General features: G+C 40.9%; 1 protein-coding gene across 1 annotated transcript in view; it reads left to right on the top strand.

The window, feature by feature from the left end:
• Positions 1 to 27,987, top strand: part of ADGRD1 (adhesion G protein-coupled receptor D1) — a 140,756-nt gene that overhangs the window by 105,730 nt on the left and 7,039 nt on the right. The window contains exons 19-21 of the mRNA XM_032706168.1: positions 1,203 to 1,269; positions 2,329 to 2,395; positions 9,196 to 9,287. Coding sequence (XP_032562059.1) covers positions 1,203 to 1,269; positions 2,329 to 2,395; positions 9,196 to 9,287 — 226 coding nt within the window. The remainder of the gene's footprint in view (positions 1 to 1,202; positions 1,270 to 2,328; positions 2,396 to 9,195; positions 9,288 to 27,987) is intronic.

Below are 27,987 nucleotides of genomic sequence, written 5' to 3' on the forward strand. Positions count from 1 at the left end.
AAATCCTTTGAATATCCAGCATTTGACTGGGTGAAAAAAAAGTGATGGACTAGAAATATAAAGAAGAATTAATCAGGTACAGGTATTTTTGCTTCAGTGACAAAGTCCCTTCTGTGGGAAGACAACTTGCATCAGCAAACAATATCTATATTCAATAGCTACTCTGCAATCAAAGATGTGCTTGGGAATGTGAACACATACCTGTGGGACCTTTAGTCCAGGCAGCTCACATATCCATGGCATATTGATTATCTGGGCTTAATTGCTCTGGTGAATATAATTATTCCTGATTTTCTTCAGCTCTGTGTAGGAATTTCCCTTCTTAAATAGACAAGTGAGACAGTAAACTAAAATCTTACCTTTGACTGGATCTTACACGAGTATTACATTTAAGATATTATTCCTGATTAGGACAAGCATGAGAAAGCAGAATGTAGCTCATGGGACATTAAACTCCATCCTACAGGATGGATTTCAAAGTCTAAGACTTAAACAGTGCCTGTAGATGATGCTCCTTAACTACTGAGTATTTCATTGTATAAATACATATACATATAAATATATAAATATTTATAAATGTGCTTCTAGCTGCAATCATTAAAGACTGAAAATACTTCTTCCAAAAATTATAGGTCTGTCAGTACAGGAAAACTTTATAGAATTTGTGAGGATGATAGTATTAAAATTAAGCAGAAATTGCTTGTCAGAGAATTTTGTAAAACCCTCATGCAGAAAACCTGAAGAATTAAACAGAAAAATTGCAACTTTAGGCTATCATGTCTAATACTCTGTCTGGGATGTGGTTATTAAATTCCTTAAGTTGATAAAAGCTGAACCCTTCACATTTTATTAAATCATACAGGAATTACCAGACAATCACATGGTAGCACTGCTTGAGTAGCAAGAGGCAGAAATTACACCAACAAAAACCAGGCTGAAAGAGGACTGTGATTGTCAAGGAAATTTGCACTAATTCAGTTTAACTGTTAAACTAGTGCTTTATTGAAAAGCCATTTTGGTTTTCCGACATCAGTTGATTAAAACAAGTTGGATTACACAGCTGCAGGAGGATGTCAAGTTAGACTTAATTTGAAAATGACTCTGAGCTGTTCTGTTCATCCAAAATTTAGCAGAACTCGCTGGGTTTACTGGAAGACGGTGCTTTTGTTCCTAATATTGCCACTGCCTCTGCCTTTCTGCAGGCTGCCCACTGGTGATTTGTGTCATTTCTGCAACATCATCCCTAGACAGCTATGGAGAAAGTGGCAAGTGAGTATGAAAATGTCCCCACTCCAGGTGCAAAAAGGATGGAAAATCTGATGTGGAGGAAACTCGCAGATGTGTTAACGGGGCTGTGGAGCTGCAAGATCCTCCTGAGGAGCAGGGGAGACAACTTGCAAAAGCACGACTCGTTCCTATTCTTAGACATATTCTGGGATTTTCTTAGACATAGAAGCCTCAGGTTTGCTTTTCACTGCTGAGATGATGCACAAAAAGCTCCTGAGATGTTTTTGCCTGTTTTATCTTTCACTGCAGAGGCACGAGGCCTCCTCAGTGAGCTCCCTGCTCGCCCCCTGCTCAGGGTAATCTCTGATTAAAGATATTCAGTCTTCTGAAGAAAACTGCAGTTCTGGAACAAAAACATACTTACTTGGGGGAAAGTGGTTAAAATAATGTGACTTTTCCTTCACATCTCAAGATCTAGAATGGATCATGTCCAACACTTGGAAAATTAAGTTCCATTCTAATTTAGGAAAAGAAGAGTGAATTTAACTGAAAGACCAGGATAGGATTTAATCCTACCATAATGTAAGCAGAAGCTTTGGAGCAAAGATTGTTATTTTGCGTGTGGTACCCTGGCTTATCTCATCAGGGCTGGAAGAAGCGCCCATGAAGCTGAGAGGGTGTTGAGCAGCCCCTTTCCCCAGCACCAGCCAGGCAAGGCAGGGAAGGCTTCAATTTGTCCCTGGCTGAAGTGACAGTGCTCCAGCACTGAAATCACTGCCTGTGACTGAGGATACAAGAGCAACAAAGAGCAAATAAAACGTTTCCTTTCTTCCCATCTTTCCACCCCTGATGCTGTTTGAAAGTGGGCTGGGGCAGAGCTGTCACTGACTCTTTGCAAGACACAAATCCAAATGAGATCCTGCCTTGGATTCCCTGAGTGTGAGGAGGAAAGGAGCTTCTTCCTGGGGCGCTCTCACGTCTCTTGCTTTTAAAATTCACCGGTCTTTTTGCACTCCCTTTGAATTGCTCTTTTAAATTAAGAACATTACTAATTAAATGACTGTGTGCTTCGTCTGAAATCGTTCTGATTTCTCCCTGCAGCTGCTGGCTTTCACTGGAGAATGGAGCAATCTGGGCTTTTGTGGTGCCGGCGATGTTTGTCATTCTGGTAGGTAAAACCACAGCAGCTGCTGTTTTCTTGTTGCATTTCTGTGTCAGCAGAACTGGCTGAAGGCCTGGGGTCAATCCTTGTGCCAGCCCAGTGAAAGAGCAGTCGTGAATGTTCCAGAACTACTTGGTTCCTCCTCCAGTTTTTTTGCACTGTATTGGTTTATGTATATGAATTCTCACACTGGTAATTTCACTATTGCAAAGATAGGACCTAAAATACTGGAGCAGCCCTGCTGGTGTCATTAATAATTGTGTAGGACCAAGTAATCTTGGGAGTTTCAACAGTTCTCAGAAAGAACCCAAAAGAAAAGAAAGAACCCCCAAAAGAACAAACTCTGTGGTTTGTGTTCCATATACACCAGTAAAAGCCTGACTCCATCCCACTGGTGTTTGAAGCTTTTGTGAGTGTCCCCAGTGAAGATGGTCACCAGCAGAGTTTGCAGGAGTGGGTTAGAACAGCAACAAGAGCTGTCACCGCTTGGGTGGGCTCTGGGGACGGTAAAAAGCTGCCTCCACATCTGTCTCCTTCCAGCGCTAAGGAATTTGTTCTGTTCCTCTGATCTGTGGTGTCAGGTAGGGCAGAGTGTCTGGCTGATCAAGGCAGGGCTGTTAAAGTGAGGTTGCAGGGTTCAGGTGGCTGCCACAAACACCTCTGCCAGCTCTAATGAGCAGCGTCCTTCCAGGGGAAGGGGGCAGGTTCAGGGCTCCGATGCTGCACCACAAATGCTCTGCAGCAGTTTAATTTTGCTCACACAGCCAACTACAGTGAGCTGCAGCTTAACCACTGTGACTATTTAAGGAGTCAGGGGTGTTTGTAGGGACTGAGTGGGTAATTAGCACCTCTTCACCACTGTTTCTAATACTTTTATTGATCAGATCATCTGCAATTTTTGATAAAGGTTATAATGTCAGAGCGAAAGTATGAAGATGGAATAGACTCACTGATTAGTGAAATCAGGTTGGCTTTAAAGCTCTACTTAGGTTTAACAGGCATGGACCTTTTAAAAAAAAAAAAAACATAAAGAAACATCCCAGAGTTCGTCTCACATAAAACCCCCCCAGAAATCCTGCTCACAAGCCAAAGGAAGGAAGGACAAACAAATAAACAAACAAACAAATAAATATAACTAGTGTCTGCCATTGTATATCTCTGTAACTATTTGGCAAGCAGGAGATGGCTCCTTGGCTGACCTTTACCATCACAGGGGATTTTATGCTGTGGGTGAGTGGCCATCCTAACATTTGCCTGGGAGACAGTGAAATCAGCATCTCTTCCAGGCAGCCCAGCCCAGCACCTTCCACCCACGATACAGCCTCTGAAAAACTAGGTTATATAAACATATATTAAAAAACCAATGCAAATGGTTGCCATATTGATGTGACAGAAACTGTCTCGTGTTAGCATTTTAATCAAATTATTAATGGCAACACCTGAAAGTCCCTAAACAGTAAGGGTAGAATTTCTTTTACCTCAGTGAGAGCATATACATGTAAATAAGAAATGTTGATCACTAGGTTAGAGCTGGCTAAACAGCTGTGGGTTTTGTTTCAACAAATTTTAATTCCTTGTTGACTTGTCCCGTGAACCTTCTGTATGTGAGTTTATATTCAGAGATATGTAGATATTGATGATTGGAGAGCAATTAAAATAATCTAATATTCATATGTCTCCTGCCCACATTAGCACTTGCTTTTTGGTCATTGTTCAGCATCAAAGGAGGAAATGAGGCGCAGCCAATAACACCAAATCTTTCCAAGCTGCTGTCCAAAGATGGTGTTAACCAAAACACACCAGCTCACCTGAGCAAGCACAGCCTTCAACAATCTGCATGCAGAGGTGCTTGCCAGTGAAAGTAAGAGTTTAGCTGTCTGGCTCTAACTTATGATATATAACATTTGTGCAGCTCTAATTATATTCTTGTAGGAATACAAATATTTTCAGAAAGAGAAAGAGTGAGCTCACAAGGTTGATTCACGTAGAGCAATTTGTTAAATAAGTCTAAACCCAGGTCTGCCCAAAATAGCAGCAAGCTGGCTGACAAATTACCCTCTCTGGGCATTGAATATTCCAGCTGAAAAATGTGTTAGTGCCTATAGGGAAATAACAAGGCTAAACAGTATTTTGTGTGCGTGTGTGCCTGTGCTCTTTAAATAACAAATGAGCCACCAGTTGCATGAACTGGTGTTTAACTCCGAAAATACTCCTCAAAAAGCAGGTTTTGACTGGTTCCATCCACAGTTTCTCTCTGCCAAGAAAAAGGATTATGCTGTGAGGAAAACAGGGGGACTGCTCTTTTTAACTCCCACTCCCTAGAGACAAGGCAGACACAGTTCACTTTTGTCCTGCCACAGCCTCACAGGCAACACAGACATCATGGAGCCTTAACACAGAGTGATGTGTAGGGAGTGTGACTGGGAAAAAACACTCACACATACTTTTCTAGGCAGTAATTCACAGAACCTCCCAACCCTATATGGATTCCCATACCCAACATGCTCTTTCCTTGAGGTTTAGTCGAGGGATGTGATGAAGGAAATAGTTCTTTCTATATGTAGGTTTTTTGGCTTCTACCTACATCTTAAAGGTCGCTCTCCCCCACCCTCCAAACCACAACACACAAGCCTCTATATCATCTTCTTCAGGCAGCTTCACAAAAAAATTCTTGCAATTAGTTTGCAAACCAAACTAAACTCAGCCAAAATTGGCCTGGGACATGTGGAAAAAAAAATCCACTTGACAAAGCACCTGAATTTTTGATACAAAACATCAGAACTTCTGGCAGAAGGCTTTGCTTGTTATCAGCCATCTGCTGCCTTGGTGTGTTTCCATAGACATGGCAGAATTAAGGAAATTCTGTGGAAAGCATCTGTGTTCCTGGAGCAGTGGGTGAGCTGCAGACTGAACAATCCACTGCAGGGGGAGACACAGGGCTGTAGTGACAAGTCCTTTCTGTTGATTTCCCTGTAAGTAGTAATTTTCCTGGTGTATTTTTTACAAGTCACTCGTAAAAACAGCATTTTTATGGAGCTAAATGAATTTCATTGCCATATTGCTAAGAGTTCTGTGCTGTGGGGACATCGGCTTTGTGACAACTGTCTTCAGATGGGATCCTGTGGAACTCGGGTCCTGGGCTGAGATTGCCATCACTGTCTTCAGCCGGTACTTGCCCATGAATACTCAATATATAAAATAGTATTATCTCCCCTATACCTGATCATAAAAGATGTAGTAAGTTCCTTATGGTATTTATTCCCACCTTTATTTACCAGTGCAGAATTAGGATAATTTCCTTGTGATGGACAGTGTCTCACTCTGCAGTCAGACTGTGAGTCCAACTCGCACGGATTGAAAAGTGACAACTTGTGTCCCTTATTAAGCATCACTTATCATGGGAAAAGGTGGTAGAACTGAACCCATAGTGTTTAAAGGCCCTGAGACAGTAGGATTCCTCAGTCTCATTGAAATCAAGTACCTACTTAAATGCTGTGGTGGATTAGACCACATCTGCTATGCTTCTCATTTTTTCTTATTAGCACTCAGCTATGAACACTTTTATTCCTCTAAGATTAAATTCCTTCATTATGTTAAAATTAAAGTTCTTCTTACTTAACCAACAGGAAAGCATGCAAGATTTTTTTTTGAACAAGGGCACAGATTCAGTATTATGGATTAATATTAGGAAAGCGTAAAAGTCGGGCTCCTTTATCTGTTTTCTTCTGTATTTCCTTCCCAACCTCAAAGCTTTGCTCTGATATTCAGCTCTAACTGGTGTGATACTACACACATTAACCCAAATTAATTTGCAAAATAACTCAGTTTAGCCTATTCCATCTGCAGTTGCTCTGGGATAGCTAAAAGTAGCATCAGGCTTTCCAAAATCACTCTCCCAAATTTTAACGTCCATCTAACTCAATCGACTGGCTGTGTTTGGGAATGCTGATTGCCCAGGAATGGTTTCTGATGTGCCCCAGCAATGGGCTGCAGTGTTGGTGTGTGACCAGTGATGTCATGGTAAGGATCAAATTCACTCACACCATCAGAGAGGAAGTTAAACCTCAACTGGAAGAGTCACTTAAACTCCCTGTACTATTGCCCGAAACTGAAGTGGAGCCCAAAATAGTTTGTGGTTTTAGAGGAAAGCTGGTCAATGGATTTAATTAAGGCAATATGTTGGGTTGCTTTTTTTTTTTTCAGTTCCTCTGTACTGCCAAGCCTTTTCTTGGCTAGCATGGAACACACCACATCAGAGGGCTTTACACATGGGATTTCTGCCCTGTATTTAAGAAGAAACAAAAATCTCATGTGACTTGGAGGAAATCGAGGTGAAATCCCTGCAAAGCCACCGAAGAGAGGGAAAAGAATTTGTCTCACTGCATCTGGTCTGGCAAAACTTTGACGAGAAAAGATTTTGAAAGAGGTTCTTTTTGCTCATTTAAGTCTCTCCCTGATCTGACAGTTTTTGGTCAGATGAAGCTGCCACTAGAGCGAGCCAGAGCTCCCTGATGTCATCGGGACCTTTCCGTGGGCTCCGGTGGGCTTTGGATCAAGGCTCCAGTAATGGGAACTGGCAGCTCCTGCTGACTCTGCAGGGAGTTCTGAGTGCCTGGGGTTGGATAAGATGCCTTGAAAGGAGTCCTGTGAATTAGTGAGCAAGCACTAATGTTAGCAGTCATATTTTTTTTAAAGTAGAGTGTGGCCAGTACCTGGAAGCAAAACCATTCTAAGTTCCAGTCTAATTTTAAGGCAAAATAACTGCCATTGTCAGGTTATCTGGCCTTTCAGGAAAGGAAGAGGTAGGAACTGTATACAGTGGCCTCATCTAAATATTTATTCTCATAGTTTGAACATTCTAATATAGGTTAAAGAATAACGAGTGTTTCATCAACTAAACATTCTCCTGTTCAAATCATTGGCAAAGTATTTATGTCAGATGCCAAAAAAAAATCACTGGAAGAACAACTCAGTGGCTGTATTTTGGTTCCCATTGTAAGGGTAGTGGAAATAACTCCATGCTTTACTTACTGAAGCATTAACAAAGGCAGGCATTTGTAGCTAATCTGTTTATTTAGGCTGGATGAGATTATTTTAATTTCTCAAAATACCTAAGCAAAAATTTTTAAGTGGTTCAGGAAATTTAAATATAGAATTTCAGGACTTGAGTACCTTTTTCTACATCAGCAGTGAGATCACAATATTCCCTTCTCATCTTTTAAACATATTACCAGTGCACCTTGGAAAAGGTATAGTCACACTGACTGCACCAGAGGAGAAGCTCAAGGCCTTTTAAATCCACTTTACACCATCCAAATTACCCAGGAAATGAATTTCATATTTAATTTCTTTTATATGAAAAAATTAAAAATCAGTTATAAATACTGAAGAACTTGTGTGTTAGAAAACCATCTGTCTAATTTGTCTTGTGCTGTTTTCATGGCCAGATCTAAAGGTTCAGGCCCAGTTTGACTGAGAATGTGCAAGATTCCAAGTAGAGCAGATAAATGGGTTTCTCAAAAATACTCATTACCACCTCAAAGGACTCATAAAAGTTATTTACAAAATATGATTTGGTGGGAATAGGGGAAATGATCCCAAGACCATTGAATTTCACCTCTTATTCCTCTCTGTAAAGCTGATTGAACAACAAGTACTCTTGTTATTGAAGAGCTGTTGGTTCCACAAGGTATTCTTTGGACAGACTCAAAAGCTGTGGCAGAAACGAATTATCACAGCTATGCTCTGACTTTACAGCAGGTGATGATCTGCCCTTAGAAATCTAAAATTAAAAGAGTGGTCAGAAGATTTGAAAAATACCAAGGAAGTCATTAGCATCAAACTTAAACATTTATAATTCACGCTCTCATCCTCAGAATTAGAATATTTGTGTCAAATAGAAAATGATAATTGAGTTTTAACTGAGGAACAGCACTTTTTTGAAGTCTTCTCTTTCTTTTTGTTCTGTAGTTGAGGATAGTTTTGCTCTTAACTCGGTGCTTTGTAGCTGGTGTATAAATTTGGGCAGGGAGGGGGAAATACGTCTTTCACCTTCACATTCTTGACTCTTCTTTATTCTTTAAACCCAAGGTCTTTGCACAGCAAGACAATCTTTGCCACGTTTCCTTTAAGTGATTTCCTTCTTCCTTCACCTGCGACTCCAGCACAAACTTTCTTTTGTTGGACATTTTCAGTGTTAGTCTTTTCAAGATTTCCTACTTTTCTGTTGGGAATTCTTTTCATTTTATTGATGTTTCTGCTGGACCCGACATCAAAGACAGCAGGGCCTTTGAAGACCAGAGTTCAGGCTTAACATATTTTTCTCATCGCTGTTGTAAAATAGTCTTGGGCTTCAATTGGGAGCAGACTTTGGTAAGAAAAGGGAGTTGTACACCCTGGAGTCTGTGCACAGGCAGGCACAAAACCAAAGGGAATGAAGACACGTGCCCTGGCTGGTGAAATTCTTGTCTGGTTTGTCAGCTGGCAGAAGGCTGTTAAGGTATTGATTTGTACAGCAGGGATCCCAAGCATTCCTTTGGCTGTGCAGCAATGTATCAATCCCAACTTTTCCCAAGGACTGCTGGAGGAAAGAGAACACAAGCGAGAACTACCCACTGTGGGGAGAAAGAAATCACTGACAAGGGGCAAAGTATAACAGTCCAACCCTGAAAACATTTTTTTGCCAAATAAATACCAAGTTTCTGTTTTCTGCTGCATTTTTACAATCCCCTCCTCGGGCAGCCTGCACCTCTGACACGGTCAGAACTTGCTTTCCTTACCAAGTCTTGTTCCTTCATCTTCCCCAGGTCAATATTGGTATTCTCATTGCTGTCACAAGAGTCATCTCCAGAATCAGTGCAGACAACTATAAGGTCCATGGAGATGCTAATGCCTTCAAGTAAGTTTTTCTCATTCAAATTATATTGTAACAATCTCACTCTAGCAATGTTAAATCGTGGACTTTCTCCCAGAACATTGACATCATTCCTCTTCACTAAAAAACAAATAATGTGAAAGGTAGCTTGTCATTCTCCTGAATGCAGCCAGTTAACCTATATTTTATTAAAGCTAAATGCTGCACAGGATGAAACCTGTGGCTCAGCAGGAGCTAAAGTGTTTTCTTGCTTATTAAAGTCTCCAGCATTTGCTGATTCATGATTTTCCCTTTTATTAGTGGAGACTTTCCTCTTCCTGCTGTATTCAAAGCTAAATCCCACACAGCATCATTAATCTGTGCTGGGCTATTGGAACTATTCTGCTCCTTCAGAGGATGGACCTTGTTTCTAAGCCCAGTTCAGCATAATATTTAGGCATATGCTTATCTTTAAGACTCTCTTGATACTGCAAAGCACAGAGACTTATGCTGGATTTAAATGTGTGCTTAAATCCAAGCAGGTCTTTTATATCACAGTGCCTTGAGCCTCTGGAGATGGTGGCCTCTGAAAGTGAATCATCTTTAAAATAGCACCAGCAAGTCTGGAGGGGAAGTGTGAGGCAGGCACAAAGCTACTGCTGAATACACAAGGACAAATTCTGATTTCTAAAATATATAAGATTACATATGGCTAGCTAAGAAGATAATTTAATATACTGAGGTTAAATGCTGAATATTCCATTTTCTATCTCCTAAAGATGCTTTGGTCCAAATATAGAAAGGACACTGTATATAACTAAAGGAATAGAGAACTTACATAGAAGAAAAATGTGATGATGGTTTGTGTTTAATGTTTCTGAGACACAGGCTATTGTACAATAGGGATTTGGTGCCACTGTTCTGAAATGGTATTCATAAAGAATAATTTTTATGCTTGGATTACTTATGTAATTTTGAAAGTGTCATTAAGTTTTAAATATTGGTGACAGTTACCTAATCGAAGTTAGTTTAGTTATTGTACACTTATCCAACAGGAAGAGAAAAACAGCAAATAATCTACATGAAAATCTATAAGATAATTACATTGTAGTGAAAAGAAAAAATTGGGAATCAAAATGACTGTTTCAGGTTTGGCTGAGTCCCTGTGACCTTCAGAAGTACAAAGGAAACACAGAACCTTAGGAAGCAAATAAGTCTATATTGTCAATGCCAATTTCTCTGCATTTAGAGGTATGAAGACAAAGAAACAACTCTATAAGTAGAGGAGAAGCTACACAGATTGCTCCATGTACTTTGATATTTTACTTGTATTACAAGGAATAAATTCAATACACAGTGTACTCTGCAGACCAATATATATTAATTTTTTTCAAAGAAAACTATATGTGTGCACATAAGTAAATCCATGTATGAATGATTGGTCTAGGAATAAGATGTAATCCCTTCAATGAGTCCTTAGCTCAAATATTATCAGCAGTAGATTTGGGATGGTGTAGCTCTGTACTGAAAATGTGACTTTTCCAGACACTCTGGCTCAGAGATTCTCTCTGGGTCAAGTAATTTTTACGTTACACTTTTAGGATTTGACCTGACAAAAGTGGTGGCGAGGGAGAAAAATGATAATCAATGGGACAGTACATCTGGAAACATTAAATCGTTAAATTATTAAGGGGAAATCTGCTCCAATAGAACATCTTTCCTCAGAGAACTCAATTAAGTCAATAAAGTATAATAGAAGGTAAACAGAACACACAGAATAGCTCTTCTTCTGTAGATATCATTACAGAAATGGGTCTTCAAAAGAAGTTTTAAATGAGGAGGGCATAAATATCTGTTCAAATCAGATCCTGGAGAGTATTTATACTCTGATTGACACAGCAGTGAGGCATGATGAATTAGAGTTTCATGTACAGGGGATGTCATGGACAAAGTAACTGCTCTGTTGGAAAAAAAGATAATTATAAGGCCTTTGTAACACTGAGTTTCATTCTCTTGTCATCAGTATTCCTTATACAGGTGAAGAGGTTTATATGTGTAATGCGAAATCATTCTGCCCGTGTTATCATTTCCCAAAAAAAAAGAAGGGAACAAAACAAAAGAAGGTTCTGCTCTGGCAGCAGAATGACAAGGGAAGGGTTTTTCATAGTGGAAAAAAAACCCCCCTGGCTCGGAGCACTGGAGGATGCAGGGTGTTGATTGCAGGTTGTTAACGCCTGAGAGTGGATAAGCACAGCAAAAGGTAGCAGTGACAGAACACAGAGAAATCAGACAAACATAATAAGCTTTGTAGTTTCTGTCAGGTCGCTGCCAGCGAGGACGGCGAGGTAGTTTTTGAATCAACAAGTTCAGTTGGCTTAGGGAGGAATCACCGAAGCTGCAAAGCACTTTGTGTAATGTGAGCCTTAAATAAAGGGCCTGCCGGGCATCCCTGTGAGTGCTGCAGTTCATTGAGATGAGCCACGGGCAGAGCTGCAGTGTGTTAGGAGGAATTATCAACCCCTTCTCAGAAACACAGAGCTGAATCCAAATGGCACGACGTGACTCTGGTGAGACAGGAAAGCACTTTGTCACCACGTCGCAGTTGTTCGCGGCATTTGAGTGGGACATGAGGCAGAAGTGGTTCCTTCAGGGCTGTGTTTGTGGTTTCAGAGACAGAAAATGAGAAATGCAGCGCCAGGAGCTGTGGAAGGGAAACCTGCTCAATCCAATAAACTCGTGAGAGGAAAAAGGGGGGATTTCAGGGCTGTCGTTTCAGGCTGGAATGAAATTTAAGTGGAAAGCGTAGAGAGAAACAGTAAGTTGTTATCTGCAACAGTTTGAATGACAGCAGTTAAACAGCAGGGTTAGACATTTAGGAGTGATAATGAACTGGAAGGCAAACTGGCTGAGGAACGCCCAAAGTGCCTGTGGCAGGAGCATCAGGGAGGTGCCAGTGCCACCTTGCCTTTCCTTGGTGACTCAGGCCAACACATCTGCCCAGAAGCACCTGACTGAGAAGCCTCACGCTTGCAGATGTTGCTCCCCTCAAACCTGAGTAGCTGTTGTAGTCTGAAAGTCCCAGCCCAGAGGTTTTATGGAACAGGCTCCTCATCAGGCTCACCTCTTGCCAGGCTCTACTGCCAAAGGAAAGGTTTAATCACGCTGACAAAGACTGGCAGCCTGGATGGGAGAGGACCTCATCTGGCTTCATCTCCCCTCAGCTCCAGAGCTCAGTAGAGCTGACACCACCTCCACTGGGACTCCTGATCTGTGGAGAAATGACTGCTGATACCATGCAGTTCAGCTTGTCTGTTTGGTGTTCGTCTCACTGGCCTTAAAAGTTCTGATTTCTCCCCAAGGGCTGAGGGAAGCCCAGACTGACTGGTTTGTACTCCCAAAGCACCTCTGCAGGTCTCAAGCCACGAGTGATAACTCACACCTCCAAGTCCATCATCAGCCCATAACTGAGCAGAGATTACCTCAGGAAATCGTCAGAGCAAAGATGCACTTTGAGTCATCATGATATCAGTTAGAATGGGTATTTATTGCTAGAGAAGTGCTGGGCCTGGAGCATATTTAGTTTCCTGAAAGATTAAGTTACTTGGCAACGCGAGTGGATATTACCAACAAGGCTTGTTTCTCTTGGCAACAGACAGCAATAAACTGATGTAATTATTTAGAGTAATTGTTCCTGATTTTCCATATGGCAACAGGTTCTCTCAAGTGCTGACTCAAACCTGACTGCAGAATATGCATCAGGGTGAGCCAGTGCTCTGCTCTGAAGGCAGCATCTGTCAAACTTCGTGTTTAGAAGCCAAAACGGAAAAGGAAGTTGTGAACAAAATTCCATTTTCTTTTTTTTTGCCATAAAATTAATTTATTATTCATGTTCCCCATGCACATTTCTCACAGAACGAAGTGCAGTACATCATTGGCTGGCTGACCTCTTCAGGTTCAGATGTTGCTTGTCACAGTGGGGGCATCAAAAGCATCTTGCTGAACATTTTGTTTTAGTTTCAAACCTACTCATGTGGTCATTTTTTTGTTTAATGTAAATAATAATAGTGCCCCCAAAACAAAGTATAGGATAAACTGAAGGACCAGCATAGAAAAGCAAGTTTTTATGATACATAAACTGCAAAATACCCAGTAATTTATGGCAAAATGAATATAATTAATCAGTATATGATCAGAGACATTAATTAATACATAATAGAATCCTGTGAAAGTCTCAACAGTAAGTATTTGGTTGTTGTAGGAATTTTTGTATGTGTGTAAAAATAGCCACTTTTTAGTTCTTTAATTCTGCAAGAGCAGTTTACTGGTAAGAGCTGAGCAAAGAATTATCAGCTCCTATTTATTACTTGAATTTACTTAAGAACATGCTTTTTGTTTTGTTTTTGAAGCGTGTCGAACACATATATAGAACATGAACTTTTCACTTAGTTGTGATTGATTGTGCTTGAACCTTTTATTAGAAGATTAGCTATTGACTCTCAGCAAAATAATTTTGAGCAGTAATTCAAATGTGTCTTTATAAGAACATCCAGGGAACAGATTTTCTGCCAAAAGGCTAATTTGAATGTTTTAGTTCATAGGATGCTGAATCTAATACCTTGAAACATTTAAATGCATACATACAGCATTTGTTTGAATTATCCCTTCTTTTTTTAGAGAAATAACTAATCATATGTTTGAGTTTAAGCACATGAGTAGCCTCTGTAAGCTTAATGCAATTAAAGCAGCTTAGTTTAATGGAATTGCTCATGTGCTTGAAAAGGCACATGATTACATTTCTGAGTTATGGACCATTTGAACTCTTTTTCTTACTTATTTCTGCTGCATCCAAAGACTTAACTCTAACAGTGCATTCATTATCTCTTATTAGGACCTAAATAGTTTTTTTTTCTTGCTGCTCTACCCCCTCAAAGTCTCACTGCTGTGTTTGTTTGCAAAGGTACTTCTCTGTTACAGTGAGGAAAAAAAACACCTAATGTGACAATGTGTTAGAAATGTGCACATTTTGTTCCCCTTGGGAAGAACCCTTCCCTGATTATGCCTATCACAGGTAATTATTTGACCATCTGAGTTGCCTGGCTCCTGGGTTACAAGGGTTAAAAAATAATAAAATTCTCAAATATCTTAGTTTTGCACTAAGACTAATATTAATCATAATAGAGGAGGAAATACAAAGCACATTTCTGTTACAGGAAGTAGTTTTAGTCTACTCAGCCATACCCCTGTGATTTCCCAGCCAGTTCACTTCTGCATTGTGTTGTCCAGAAGAGACAGTTTAATTAACTTTTCTTGAATAAACTGTCAAGTCCAACTTTTATCGCACACTTTCTCACTGCTTACTCTGAAATGGTCCAACGAGTTGGAAAAATCTCTGTCTTTTTTGTGAAGTGTACACTTCAGCACTCGGTGAACCAGAAGTGATAGCTATCATAATCACCCATGGAGAAAGCAATTACGGCAAAATTAGAGATATTTCTTAGCCTTTTACCCCGTTCTTTCTTTCGTTTTGCTTATTTTCTTCGTCCCTCAAAGCTCCACTCAGTAAAACAGTAGAACAGTTCTCCATTGGAAAAATACTTCTTCTGTTTAGTTAAATTAAGGACTGAAAATTGGAACAAATGGTAGTAGCTGCAATGCATGGGAGCAAAACTTCAAGGACTTCAAGGAAAGCTCAGCGGGCGAGTAAGACATGGAAGCTGCTGTGTTCTGCAGGTTTCCACATATCACAACCCCCTTTGCACGAAACTGAAAATGGAACATGTAGGTTTGATGCAAATCCATTCTTTTGGACTTGGTTATTTGGGAAAACAAAACAAAACAGCTGTAAAGAAAGCTCAAGTCCTATGAGGAGAGGCTGAGGGAGCTGGGGCTGTTCAGCCTGGAGAAGAGGAGGCTCAGGGGAGACCTCCTCACTCTCTACAACTCCCTGACAGGAGGGGGGAGCCAGCTGGGGGTTGGTCTCTTTTCCCAGGCAACTCTCAGCAAGACAAGAGGACATGGTCTTCAGCTGTTCCAGGGGAGGTTTAGGTTGGATATTAGAAAGAATTTCTTTGCAGAGAGGGTGCTCAGCCATTGGAATGGGCTGCCCAGGGAAGTGGTGGATTCTCTGTCCCTGGAGGTTTTTAAGATGAGACTGGATGTGGCATCAGTGCCATGGGCTGGGAACCACAGCGGGGTTGGATCAAGGGTTGGACTTGATGATCTTGGAGGTCCCTTCCAACCCAACTGATTCTATGATTCTATGATTCTATGATTCTATGAAAGTATTTCCCTTTGCCAGGTGCGAATCCCAGAGGGTTGTCCCCCTCCAGCTCGTGGTGCTGCAGACACCTGCACGGTTTAACCGTGTAATTGGCCGTTCCAAAGCACTTTGCAAAGCCATCTATTACCTCCCCTCAGCACACCCGCCGTGCTGTGGCAAATTGCTCATCCGTTCAATCACTGATCCGTTCCCTGCCACGACTCTGCATCGATATTTTACTTTGTTTGTAAACACACCAGTCACCTCCTGCCTCGGATACCGGCGCTGGCACTTGGTGCTGATCACTTGGTGCTTCATCATCAGCCATTTTTTCTGCAGGATATTGTGTATTTGTTGTGTTTTGCTCCTGCGATACCACCCCTGTTTCGTGTCATTTGGTGTCCAACGACTCCTCGTTCTAAGGATTATTCCCAGCTGTTCATTGTCACAGAATGTGCTTGTCAATCATGGCTCTTGCTTGAAGCTCAGGAGAGCTCTCTGCCAAAGGAGATACTGTAATCTCCTTCCACAACTAAATTCCGCCCCTTTGTGATGCCATTAGAGAATTTTTCCCTTTTTTTTTTTTTTTCTCCTCCTTCTACAAGGAGTGAGGAGCAAGTTACAATCTGCAAACTCTTCTGAAAGTCTGCAGGGAATCAAAATCTGTAGCACTAGAAAATCCTTTCTGTGCCTTTCTGGGTGGCAGACACTTGCAGGGCAACCCCGAGAGGCACGAAGCACCTGCTTTTCTGTGCTCTGCTGGAAAAGAAAAGAACTTTTTCCCTTTGCTGAAGAAGAGCCATCCATTAGGCAGAGCAGTGTGACAAGCCAGAGCAGTGTGACAAGCCAGATCTGCTTCCAGATATTCCTTTTCTTGACAATTCCTCCCTGTGTGTGAGGAATTGTGTTCATTGAACACGGCTTCAAACAGCATGAGGGATGTACCTCACAGACACTGTTGGAAGGGGGGGGAGTTGACTGACAATAAAGGAAATAATTAAAATGAAAGTATTAAGCGGTGACAATTAGTGAGCTGAAGTGCTACTGCCAATGATAATGTTTTCAACCTAATTAAATTTTTGGCTCATTGAATATGACAAATACAAATGCAATTTGGGTATCTCCTTATTAGACTCAGAGTTTTAGACTGGAAATAACATGGGTTTGAATGTTGCCAATGAGGGCATTAATGAGGAAGTGCTAATCTTTTAGAGATCATAATGACAGTAATGGTAGTGGTTTCTTTACTGCAGATGCTGAGAGTCTCAGCACTGGAGAAAGGCTCCAGGCCATGTTGTGATTGTTCAGGTGCATTTCAGGTACATTTTGGGAGGATTATTAAAAGATTAAAAGTATGTAAAGCACAGCTGTAGAGAGGAGGCTACTCTGCAAAACTAGAGAAACAGGGACAAATAGTAACAGGCTTAAACTGATGGAAAAAACCCAAATATCTTTAAGCTTCCTGTAGTGGGAGGAGACTTGCAAAGTAATGGAGCTGATCACCTGGAGAGCTGCTGAGCTGCTGCCTTTGAAGAGCTCTCAGAAGTGGTTGTGCAGCTGCCTGTCAGGGCTAATTCTGGTGCCAGGAGCGACAACCGACCCCTTCTCACGGCTGAGCTGGACGAGGTGACACTGTGAGCCTTTCCACAGCTTATTTTTACCTTGGTTGTCTCCTTCTGAGCCAAACTCGTCCTTTGTGGGAATGGTTTTCTGTCTGTCATTACTCCTTAAGCAGGATTTGCTGCTCCAGGGCCTGTTGATTTTGGCTGCAAAGAAAACAAGCAGCTCTGATACTCACGTGCCTGGTTTTTTTTGTGTTAGGAAGGGTAGTAAGAAAAAACACATAGGTACAAGATATATCTGGAAAACTTGATAGTTAAGAGGTGCTGGATTTGCTGAGTATCAAGATATAATAATTTTTATTAGAGATGCTTAGGCATGTTTATTTTCACATCTGAATGTCAGGATGGACTAAGGTTTATTAAAACTTGGTTATTAAATCCCTGTGATGGAACTTTGCTGTGAAAGCAACGGAATCAGTGATGGGAGTGAAGGGTGTGAGAGAAGGGGCCATACCAAGCCACCCTTCAGCTGTTTATCATCTTGTCTAGATGGGAATGTCTAGAAGGCTCTTTTGTAATTACTGATCTGTGGTTGAATCAATTCCTTGATTCCAACCTATCGGTCCCTGCTGGATTCCAAGAGCAGTCGCTGCAGGTGTAATCTGTTCCCTGCAGGAGCTGAGGGAACACTGTGTTCAGATGAGGCCTTCTTAAGGCAAATCAGGATTTATACGGCATTTAATGAGGAAATAACTCTCTGCTGGCCCCATGCCTAAGGTTGGATCATTGCTGATGAGTATTTTGCTGTATACAAGGTGCCAGCCAGAGAGGAGTTGGGTCAAGGGTGTTGTTAACTGCGTGATATTGAGACATCTGAGAACAGAGCAGGTGTGGTGTCATCCCAGTGTCCTCTTCCCTGCTGCCAGAGCTGTTTAAGGAATAGCTTGTCTTCTTTATCTTAGAATTATAACAGCAGAAACTTTCAGGTTTTGAAAATCTATAGCTTTGAAGTTCACATTAATTTGTTTTTTCTAAAAAATGTCCTGGTTGTATTTAGTTTCCAGTCTTTTAATATTTGATTTGAAGCCTTGAAAATGCCTGGAGTGGGAGGAGGATGGTGCTCTGAGTCACGGCTTCATGCCTGGTACCACAGTAACAATTAAATGCTGATCCTCCATCACAAAATGGTGCAATTCCCTGTGAACAGCAATAACTTCAAGAGGTTGCTAGAACTGCTTCGTTTACATCCTCGGTCCAATTTATAATCCTGGAATTCTGTGTCAGCTTTATGCAGAATAATAAGAACAAATATTATAGTTATGGCACTGCAGAAGGTAAATGCTGGTTTAAGCATGCACCTTGTGCAGAGCCCTGGGCAACTTGTAAATCACTGCCCAGGCTGGCACAGCTCTTAGATAACTGTGGTTTATATATTTTCCCAATAATGATCTCTCAAAATAAAATTAAATAAATGAAAAATACAGGTAATTACAATAAAGAAAAAGTCCTATCTTAGAATCAAAATTACTTTAAAACTTTCAGGTACTCTCTCCAGGTCAGTAATAGAATGCCATTAATGATAGATATGCTACAGGTGTTTTGGAAATAGAAACGGGACATTATGCTCAATTCTTTTCAACTGAAAAAGATGTGAGGCAGAAACATATTTTAGTGAAAGAAACTGAATAAAAAGCACTTTTCTTTTGGAGCAATACTAGAAATAATGAAAAAATTGAGATGATAACTGAAAGCACAAGAACATGGGGAATAGTGAGATTCTGGAAGTGAGTTGCTGTAACCACCCCAGGAAGGGCCATGTTCTTTAACTCTACATGGTTTCTTATCCCAAATAAGTCTTTTGTAGCTTCTCCAGTTGCCCTCCCAAGTTAGCTGCCTTTAAATAATGCCATTTAATAATGATATTAAAAACTAGGGAATATATGAATACAGTAGCAGAACAAAGCAGCTCTGGGTGTCCTCATGTGAGTAGATGTAGTAATGATTCAGATCACTTGGTCAAAATGTGAGCAGCAATGAGACAGATATAAATATGTGTGGAGCTGCATAAACAAGCATTTCAGGAGTTATTTGTCTGAGCCCACAGTCCAGAATAAGAGAATCAGTAAACCCTCAGCTCAGAAATGAAAATAAATCAATATGTGACCAAGATGTCTATTTTTCATGTTCATGGTGTATATGGAACCCAACCTTCCCCAATGCAGCAGCATCTTAGTAAAGCAAAGGACTTAAGGTGGTTCCAAAAAGCCATGGAGGCAGAGGGACCAGTTCAGAGGCAGGGTGATTAAAGTGAACATCTCCCACTCATTAATGAAAGCAGCAGGATAGTGTTTGCAGTCATCCTGTGGAAGTAAATTCTTAGAGTTTTGCTTTGCATATCTTTTTTTCTCAAGAGCTTAAAGAAAAAGGTTTCTCTTCCAACACTCAAGCAGAAAATGAAAAACTCTAAAGTTTGCCTCAGCCAATCCACTTTTCACTTTTCTGTTCTTCCCAAACTGATTTCCTTTCTTGCACCAATCCCGATCTGCCAAGTGACCTCTCCTTGGGAATAATGAGGATACTTACACATAATGTGCCTTAAGCATCAACTGTGGCATTAATTTTGATAAACACCATGGAGCCACATGTTGCCTGCCTTCTTTAACGCCAGTTTAATGAGAAATCAAGTTCCTCACGTTGCACCGTGGCGTAGAGATGGATGTTTTTGTGCAGTTTGAGTTGTCCTCCCAAGCGGCAGAACCCAGGGCAGTGATTGTAGCTGTTGTTCAGCAATCCTTGCAATCCTTTTTCCCCCCCTCATTTGTACATTTGAGACGGACGATGAAGCAAGGACGTGGCTGTTTCTTTGCCACTGCTGCAGTCAGAGCTCGTGTGAACCATCACATAGAAAATTGCTTTTCTTTCTCAGCTCATGTGCCCGACCTTGACAGCTTTGCCGCTCGCTGGGGCCGTTGCCATGGAAATGGGAGAACGACCGTTCTGTTGATATTGTTGCATAATTAAGGGTCACTGAGACTGTTCAGGTCAAGGGATCATTTTCAGAGTTCAGCTCCTCCGGGGGGGGGGGGGAGAATGTTACTCCACAGAAATTTTGTGCACGATTTGATGTGATTGTTACTTTGTCATCCTAAATTAAACCACGGGCCCCACTGACTTCAAGCTAAAAGCCAGAAATATTTGCCAAACCTACAGATTCCTACAGGAGGCTGCTTTTTTTCTGGGGGTTCCCAGGCTACACAACTACCAAGCTGTGGATTTCATTGCCACTCGTCTGCTAAAAATTTCCAAGTGACTGTGTAATTGCCTCTGACCATTTTGAAATGTGTGTAGAACTCAATCACTTGCACTGGGAAAGGCTCTGGTGATGGATATTTGAGTCTCTGCAGGGTGTAAGGAGCTCAGAAGATTTTTCTCTTAAAAACCTTGACATTTCTACAGGAACAGTTTAAGAAAGGACAAATTGCAGCCTGTCCCATTTTTGAGAGGCCACGTTTTCTAGATTTTATCAATAATTTTAATTGGTTGCCTCCAGTCTTTCGAAGGATCAAACTTTTGAAAACCCAAACCTCAACATGATGCTCCAGCACAAACATCAGCAGCACAGAGCACAAAGTGGGGGCTATTTCATATTTTTAGCATGTGATGTTCCTGGTTTAACATTCCAGAGTAAGGAAAAAAAATCATAATGTCTTTCCATTCCTGACTGCAGCTTTATAAGTCTTAAAAAACAGGTCTATAAACTGTGTTTCATTATAATTATAAATAATTAAACAAAGATGGCTTCATATTGACACCTAATTCTGTGCTTTGGACAACTCTTGTGATGTTTAGGGAAAAAAGGCCCCATCCACATTAGCCTTCTGGTTTGGAGAGCCACCATAGATGTTCATTGCCACACTGCTCTTTACTTTTGCCATACTTTAGTTTTGCACAGAGGCTTTTGAAAGGTCTATCTGCCTCTAGTTTCTGGCTCTTTGAGCAGGTCTATGCTTTTAACACACCCTTTCTTTTTCCCTGTGTGTCCTTTCTGAACAATCTGTGCCCTTTCGTATCAGTATTCCAGTCATGTGAATGCTTCCTCCAAATCTCCTGTTATGTAAGGAAAAGTGAACACTCTGAGGCCCTTCTCATAACTTCTGTAATTTGACAATCCCTCTTTATTAGCACTGGGTCTGTCATCTTAGTTTACTGCCAGGAAAACAGAGATTTTCCCCACATGATACAATAACCATAAAAAAAGAATGAGATGGCTGTAAATAGAGCAATAAGACTAATTTTCATTATATTGTTTCAAGAAGACTTGAAGAGATTTAGCCAATTAAAAGCAGTAAGAGCTGGGCTGATGCAGATTCATAGCTCACACTGACAACATAGCTAGGGACAGAAAGCTGTCATGAGATGGAAGAAGTCCTGCACTGGGAGCTTGGAAAATGAATGAAACAATGGAGATTGCAGTGGAAGGAGTAATTAGGTGTAAATGTTGGAGGAAAAATGTAGGTGACATCTTGCCTTCTCCACCTGGCACCCACAGGCCCTTTTAGACACTTCCATTGCCTCGTCCTTGAAAGAAAGAGGTAACAAGTTTTCTGGGAATAAACTGTCACAACAAATTCCTTCTCCTGGGCTTAGTCCAGTGCAGATCTGGGCACAATGTCCCTGTTAGAAGAAGGGGGAAGTCTGAGGGGTCAGACTTGTTCTCACACATGCGGAGTGTCCAGAGCACCGCTGCCTGTGAATTTATTATAAATGGTCGTACCCAAAAGGGTTCTGTTGCTGCTCAGGTGGGATTGCTCTCAGCACACCTGCAGTGACTGCAGATATTTGTGCTGCATGCTCCTTTAGCAGTTGCTATGGAAAAGGGAAAACATGCTCTCTTAACTGGGGCTCTTCCCGAGGTTCAAGTGATGCTTCAGGAGAAGCAGAGCATGAGAGGAAGCGCAGAGACACGCATTGTTTTGATGACTGAAGCACAAATATGCAACAAGACCATTCATTAGCAGCTGGTCCCAGTCACCTTTTAAAAATGGTGACTTCACTGAGAACAGAGAAGCTTTTGGGTGTCTCTTGGGAATGAGTTTGTGTAGAGCTGGGTATGCTGTGGCACAGAGCTGCTCAGTGCAGGTCTCCTCATCCAAACCCAGCTATTGACACTTCTTGGCTGCATATGGGACATCCTTCCACTGTGAGAATAAGCTCTTATTTTCTCTGATGACTCAATGGCAAAGTTCAGTGGAAAATTAGCTCTTACCTTGGGTTTGGGGATGGAGAAGCAGAGAATGCTGTCTCAGCAGCAGTGCAGTGAGAGAATTAGCAACAAAAATGGTTGGAGAGAGGAGCTGTAGAAAAAGAATGGGAAAACCCCACTGCAAATTCAGTTTCTCTAGGGAAATCATAAACACCAAAGATTCAGCTTGCAAGGACATTATATTTTAATTCTTCATGTTTTTTTAATAGCTTACATTAAAGACAAGGAGAAGAACATGTTTTGGTTCAGTACTTATTGCTTTTTTTTTGGGAAGAATATTTTTTTTCTTTTGCAGTTTTAGAACCCAGAAGCAATGGAGGTGACATGGGACTTGATCTCTTGAGAGGCCTTAGCAAGGCATGGATTCCTAAATCCCTGGTTAGGTGCTTAAGTCAAAAGTCAGCACTGCCAGTCCCTGGAATTGCCTTCTCAGTATTAAAATTCTTAAAGTAGCTCCATTCCTGGTCATGGCCTTAATTTTTTCAGGCTTGATGGGGATTTGAAATGAGACTTGAATTTCAGTCCCTGCTCTACTGAATATTTAATATAAATTCAGAAATATTAATAAAGCAAGGATTAGGTAGGACTCCTCTCCCAGGGAGTGCCTGCTAACTAATCTGTGGAGTTTACCTTCTCTCTCTGAGCCAGAGAATATTTAACTATTTAATATAAGTGGAACAGGTTAAATAGGCAAGAATGAGCACCAAGCAAGGAGCCAAAATGGTTTTCTGGAAGGAAGGACACTGCACTCCCTTAGACAGAAGAGTGATTTGAGCCCAGACTCTGATATTCTGGGCAAATGCTGCATCTACCAAAGGCAGTTTTAGATTTTTGGGAAGGCCTGTGAGAGATGACACTACTTTGGCTACATCTTCCTCACTGTGAGGGTACAGCAAAGGAGTAATGCCACCCCCCTTTCCACTCATGTGATAAAAATCAATCTGATTTAGTTGCTGTTGCAGCCTAAATTGCTTTTTTTGTAGCTACAATACTTTTGATTATCAAGGTCTTCCTGGGTTATAAATGGCACTCATGAGAAAGCAATGATCTGAAGTGACTGTAAATTTATAGTTCTTATTCAGTTTCACAGCATTATTTCAAAACTGCAAATAACATTTGTGAAAATGGGAAATGGCCTCTGCAATTACCAGTAGCTTTGTCTTCTTTTTTTATTATTTTTTTTTTAATTTACAGTTGAGCCTAGAAATCACCCAAGATTAGGCAAGGAAATGTGTATGTGTTAATTAGAAGTCATTCCTTGTGCCATCAGCCTTATTGTCCATACAGCCAAGACAAAGTGTAGGAGGAGAAGGAGGTACAGGTATATTTGGAGGAGTTCATGAGCTACTGCTGGGTGTCAGGAGCAGAAGTAAAATCCATGCCTGTTCTTTCTAAGATGAGAGCTCTACCCACTAGATCAAGATGTCTGGCAGAGTTCAGAGATTAATTTCTTTTAATGAAACACCCCCACACCTCCTCTGATGTCACTTGGTGCAGTGTGGGGAGTAAATTGGTTGCTAAGTTCAAAATGGGCCTGAGGGATTTGACTCTGAGCCCGAGTTTTGGCTGCTCTGCTGAGCAGCTCACACCACCCTCAGTGCATTACTCTGCCAAGCCTCCATTTTTCTCTTGAGGAGCACAAGGGAGCTCATTCCTCTAGATTCCTGATGGTATTGGTGCCTGTGGATCAGCCCTGTGTTTTTATTGCTATTTAAATCCCTAAAAAATACGAGTTGTTACCAATATCCTTCCATCTGTCTGTTTGACATTGGTGACAACTTACCACCTAAACCTTCTTGGTGTTGGTTTTGCTCCTTGGAGCAACAAAAGGAGCTCCAGGGAGCAAAGTGAGCAGCAGCACAGGGTGCTCTCATGATCAGAGACCTGCTGTTCCTCTGACACCAACCTGCTGCTCCTCTGACAAGGTGTGTGCTGAACTTGCATGAAAAACATTTCCATTCCCAGGCAGAATTGCTGCCTGTGGCTTCCCAGCAGCTCTCCAGCTTCCAGCTCAGCAATGGGTGGGTGCTGCTCGGAACAAATGGGAAACCCAAGCTAAATTCCATTTTTCCAGGCATTAGTCCGAAATGTTATTTACTGGTCTGGGGATTGATTTATTTTATACGAAGCACAAAGGATATTGCTGGAAGTGACTTGTGAGGAGTTCAAGAAACAAGAGAGAAACTTCAGTTAAAAGACTTATTTGTCAAGTTATCAATTTCGGTGAATTGTGGTGAAGGATTTCTGCCTTTTTTTTAAGACAGCATTTCCTCCAATGATTACATAATCTTGGCTTATGGGTCTGAATTTAGTTCTTACTTCAACAGGCATCAGGGCTGAAAAGTGGATGTCAGAAGTCTTAAAAGGATTAGTGCTCCACATAGAACCAATAAAATTGATTTGTGAATTAGGGGGGCCCCTTTCACAGAAGTAATAAAGTTTTCTTTCTGCGAGGAGTGAAATTTCTTTCTTGTAAGCTGTCAGTGGAGTCGTTCTGCCTCGGTGTGAGGTATCGACAGAGTGCTCAGGGCAACAGCAGAAAAGGGCAGAGATTAACTAAGGGGAAGGGAGCAATCACAATTGAGCAGAGCTGTTCCACACCAATTGCAAATACAATAAAACTGGAAGGCCCGACTGTGCTCTTGGAAAAACGTCCCTGGTAACTTTAGTAACAGTGCAACGATTTTATATGATGTTGGTAATGAAAACACGTCTCGGAGGTGCTGAAACCTGTGGTTCTTTCACACCGGGGCTTCAACACAGCCCTGATAATTGTCCAACTCGGAAAACTTCCCTTCTCTGCTGATTGATTACTGCACACTCCAGGATTTCAGCTGGCTCTGACTGAGCAAGATATACAGAAAACATCAAAATCCTACACTGAAGTGAATGTTAAAGCAAAAGAAACTGGAAAAGACCCGGTCGAAGAAATTTGGAGGGGAAGATCTCTGATGAGCAGGGTTTACCTCTCAGGAATTAGAATTAAGCTGTAAGAAGAGGAAAAGGGAAGAGGGAAAGGAAAGAAAAACACTTTTTTTTTTTTTCAGCTGGAAATTAAAAGGGTGAATGCATGTTAAATGGACAGCTTAGAAATTAATGGATAATGTATCTAAGGATATTTAAAAGGCTCTACCTTGGCCCTCTGAAAGTGGGATTATGTCTGGATTTACAAGGACCTGCCACATCTGAAGAGCAGCCTCTTATGGCAGAGGATGTGGTGCTGTGCAGCACTAATTCATGGCTGCTTTCCAGCTTGGAAAAGCTTACAAATCTGAATAAGCTGTGCCAAAGTGGTTCTTGGTGAGCGGAGCTTCAGAAGTCTCTGTGACCCAACCAAAGAGATTGTTGGTGTTGGGGCAGAGTGAGAACAACCCTGAACCATAAACTGAATTGATAGATAGGTTATGTACAGCTAATAATACCCCAAAGGCTTTTCCATACACTCTAGATATAAAAATTTATTCAGACTCAAAGTATTTTTTTTGTTTTCCAGAGGTTGTCCAAGTAATAACAGGTATATACTTAAATATATATATGTATATAGGCAAGATAAAACAATAGAAAGGAGAAAAGAATTTTTTTATGCTGGTTTTGCTTTGTTACAAATTAATTAATTCTGGGACTGATGCTTCAGCGTATTTAGGTGCAGACAGACAAAAAGCTCACCTAATTTGGTGCTGTTAGACTGCAGAAGAGTGACAATATCTGAGCTTTTAAAAGTGTATGTGAGAAAGAGGCTGTTGGGTTCCTTCTGATTTCAAAGGCCAGAGCATGAGAACGAGCACACAGGAGAAATTTAGAGGGTCCTTTCTAAAGCAGTGGCCATTCTGTTTTCTGACACATTTGGGCACAAGGACAAAGAAAGATTTTAGCAGGGTTTTTGAAGTCCTGGTGGGGCTGAACCTCAGCATCTGCAAAGTAAGACCTGCCCCTGCCCAAAATTATTGCTTCTTCATGTCACCCATTTTATAGACTCAAGTGATGCTAGTGACTTTTTTTTTAAGCTGCACAGCTTAAGTCATGCATGGAGAAGTATTCCTTCTCCAAAAACAACATCTATTTGATTGTGCTCTATATCTTAGTGTACTAGAACTAATCTGCTAAAATATTCATGTGGAAAAGAAAAATGGGAATAAGAAAAAAAAGTATGTGCAGAGTGTCAGAATTAATGTACCTGGTGGAACATTAACTTTAGTATTTCTAAGATTTTTTAACCTTGCTACCTTAATGGTGTTCTGACACAGCATTTTACAGTTAGTATTTTTCTTTTTTAAAGTTCGAAGATAAAAAGAAAGAAGGGTGGGAAGGGGAGGGGTAAGTGGAAGAAAATAAAAGAGCATCATAAACAATAGAGCTGAGTCCTTTGATTGGTGAGTAAAGCTCATAAATGCCTTGAATGAATAAAGTCATATGTAGAATGAAATTCAGAGCATGTAAGCATAGAAAGTGATGCAATAATTAGGAAAAAAACTAATGAGATTTAAGTGAATCGTATGCGGAGCTGACCCTTAGACAGTCTTAAATGAATTTCACCCTCACATGGCTGCTCCTCTAAATGAGTGTGCATGAAACATTAATACTTCTGCAAGGAAAATCCCATGTCTGTATTCTGTTTTCATTTTTAGCTATGAATTTCTGCTGCACGTGTGCTGAACTCTGGGCTGAGTAGTGAGCAGTCTTTATTAATATATGATTTTTAAAAGTATATGAGACATTTGTGATGTTAAAGGCCTCTAAAAATCCACTCTGTAAGAACAGGTTTGAAAATATTGGAATTGAAGGCCTGACTCTATTCTGCCCCCAACTACAAATTACAGACGAAGCTTTTTGTGCTCTGACTCAAACACAAATATTTGAAAACACTTTTGGCAACAAACCAGCTGGGAAAAATTATATTCCAAACTGAAAAATATATAAAAATGGAGAGTGTGAGAATAAAAGAAAGAAGAAGAAAACAGGGTGGTTTGCAATGAAGGCAGTTTTACAAGTGTAGCTGTGTTGGGCATACCAATCCCTGCTGGATTAGAGCAGAAAATGGATGTGTTTTGCCCACACCTCTGCTACAGGGTCCTCATCTCTTGGGGAGGTTTGGTTGCCCCTAATTCCTCTTGCAGATGAAGGAAGTGGAAAGTGGTTCTTTGGTGTTTAATGGAGACAGCTACGAATACACTTGGGAGACCTCACTGTGACCTCACAATTCTGAACCCAAAGCCTTTATTTTCTCTGTGGTTCCCTTTGTTTAGTCTTTATATAAAATCTGGTCTGCAGAATTCAGCTGCTGCAGAAAACTTTCAGTGATTGTTTAATTCTCTGATATACTACAACTCAATTCATCTTCCACCATAATAAACACCCTGTACATAATAAGCACCCCGTACATAACTCATTAAGGCAAAACCAAAAATCCCTCTTATAATCTCAGTGCTATTAACTTTTCAGCTGTCACACTACCTTCCATTGAAATTCTGCCAAGTTCCTCCAGCCTAAGCAGAGTGAACATATATCAGTAGGGATCTCCAAGAAACACAAGCTATTTAAATATTTGATGTACTTTTCTCTGAATCAACTCTGAACGAGGCAGGGTGGTAGCAGAATAATGCTGAGGTGTTAGAGGATTTGCATTTGGCAGAGTTACATGTTTATTTCCATTTGTGGCGATTA

This window comes from Chiroxiphia lanceolata, chromosome 18 (assembly GCF_009829145.1).
Source record: "Chiroxiphia lanceolata isolate bChiLan1 chromosome 18, bChiLan1.pri, whole genome shotgun sequence".
NCBI lineage: Eukaryota > Metazoa > Chordata > Aves > Passeriformes > Pipridae > Chiroxiphia > Chiroxiphia lanceolata.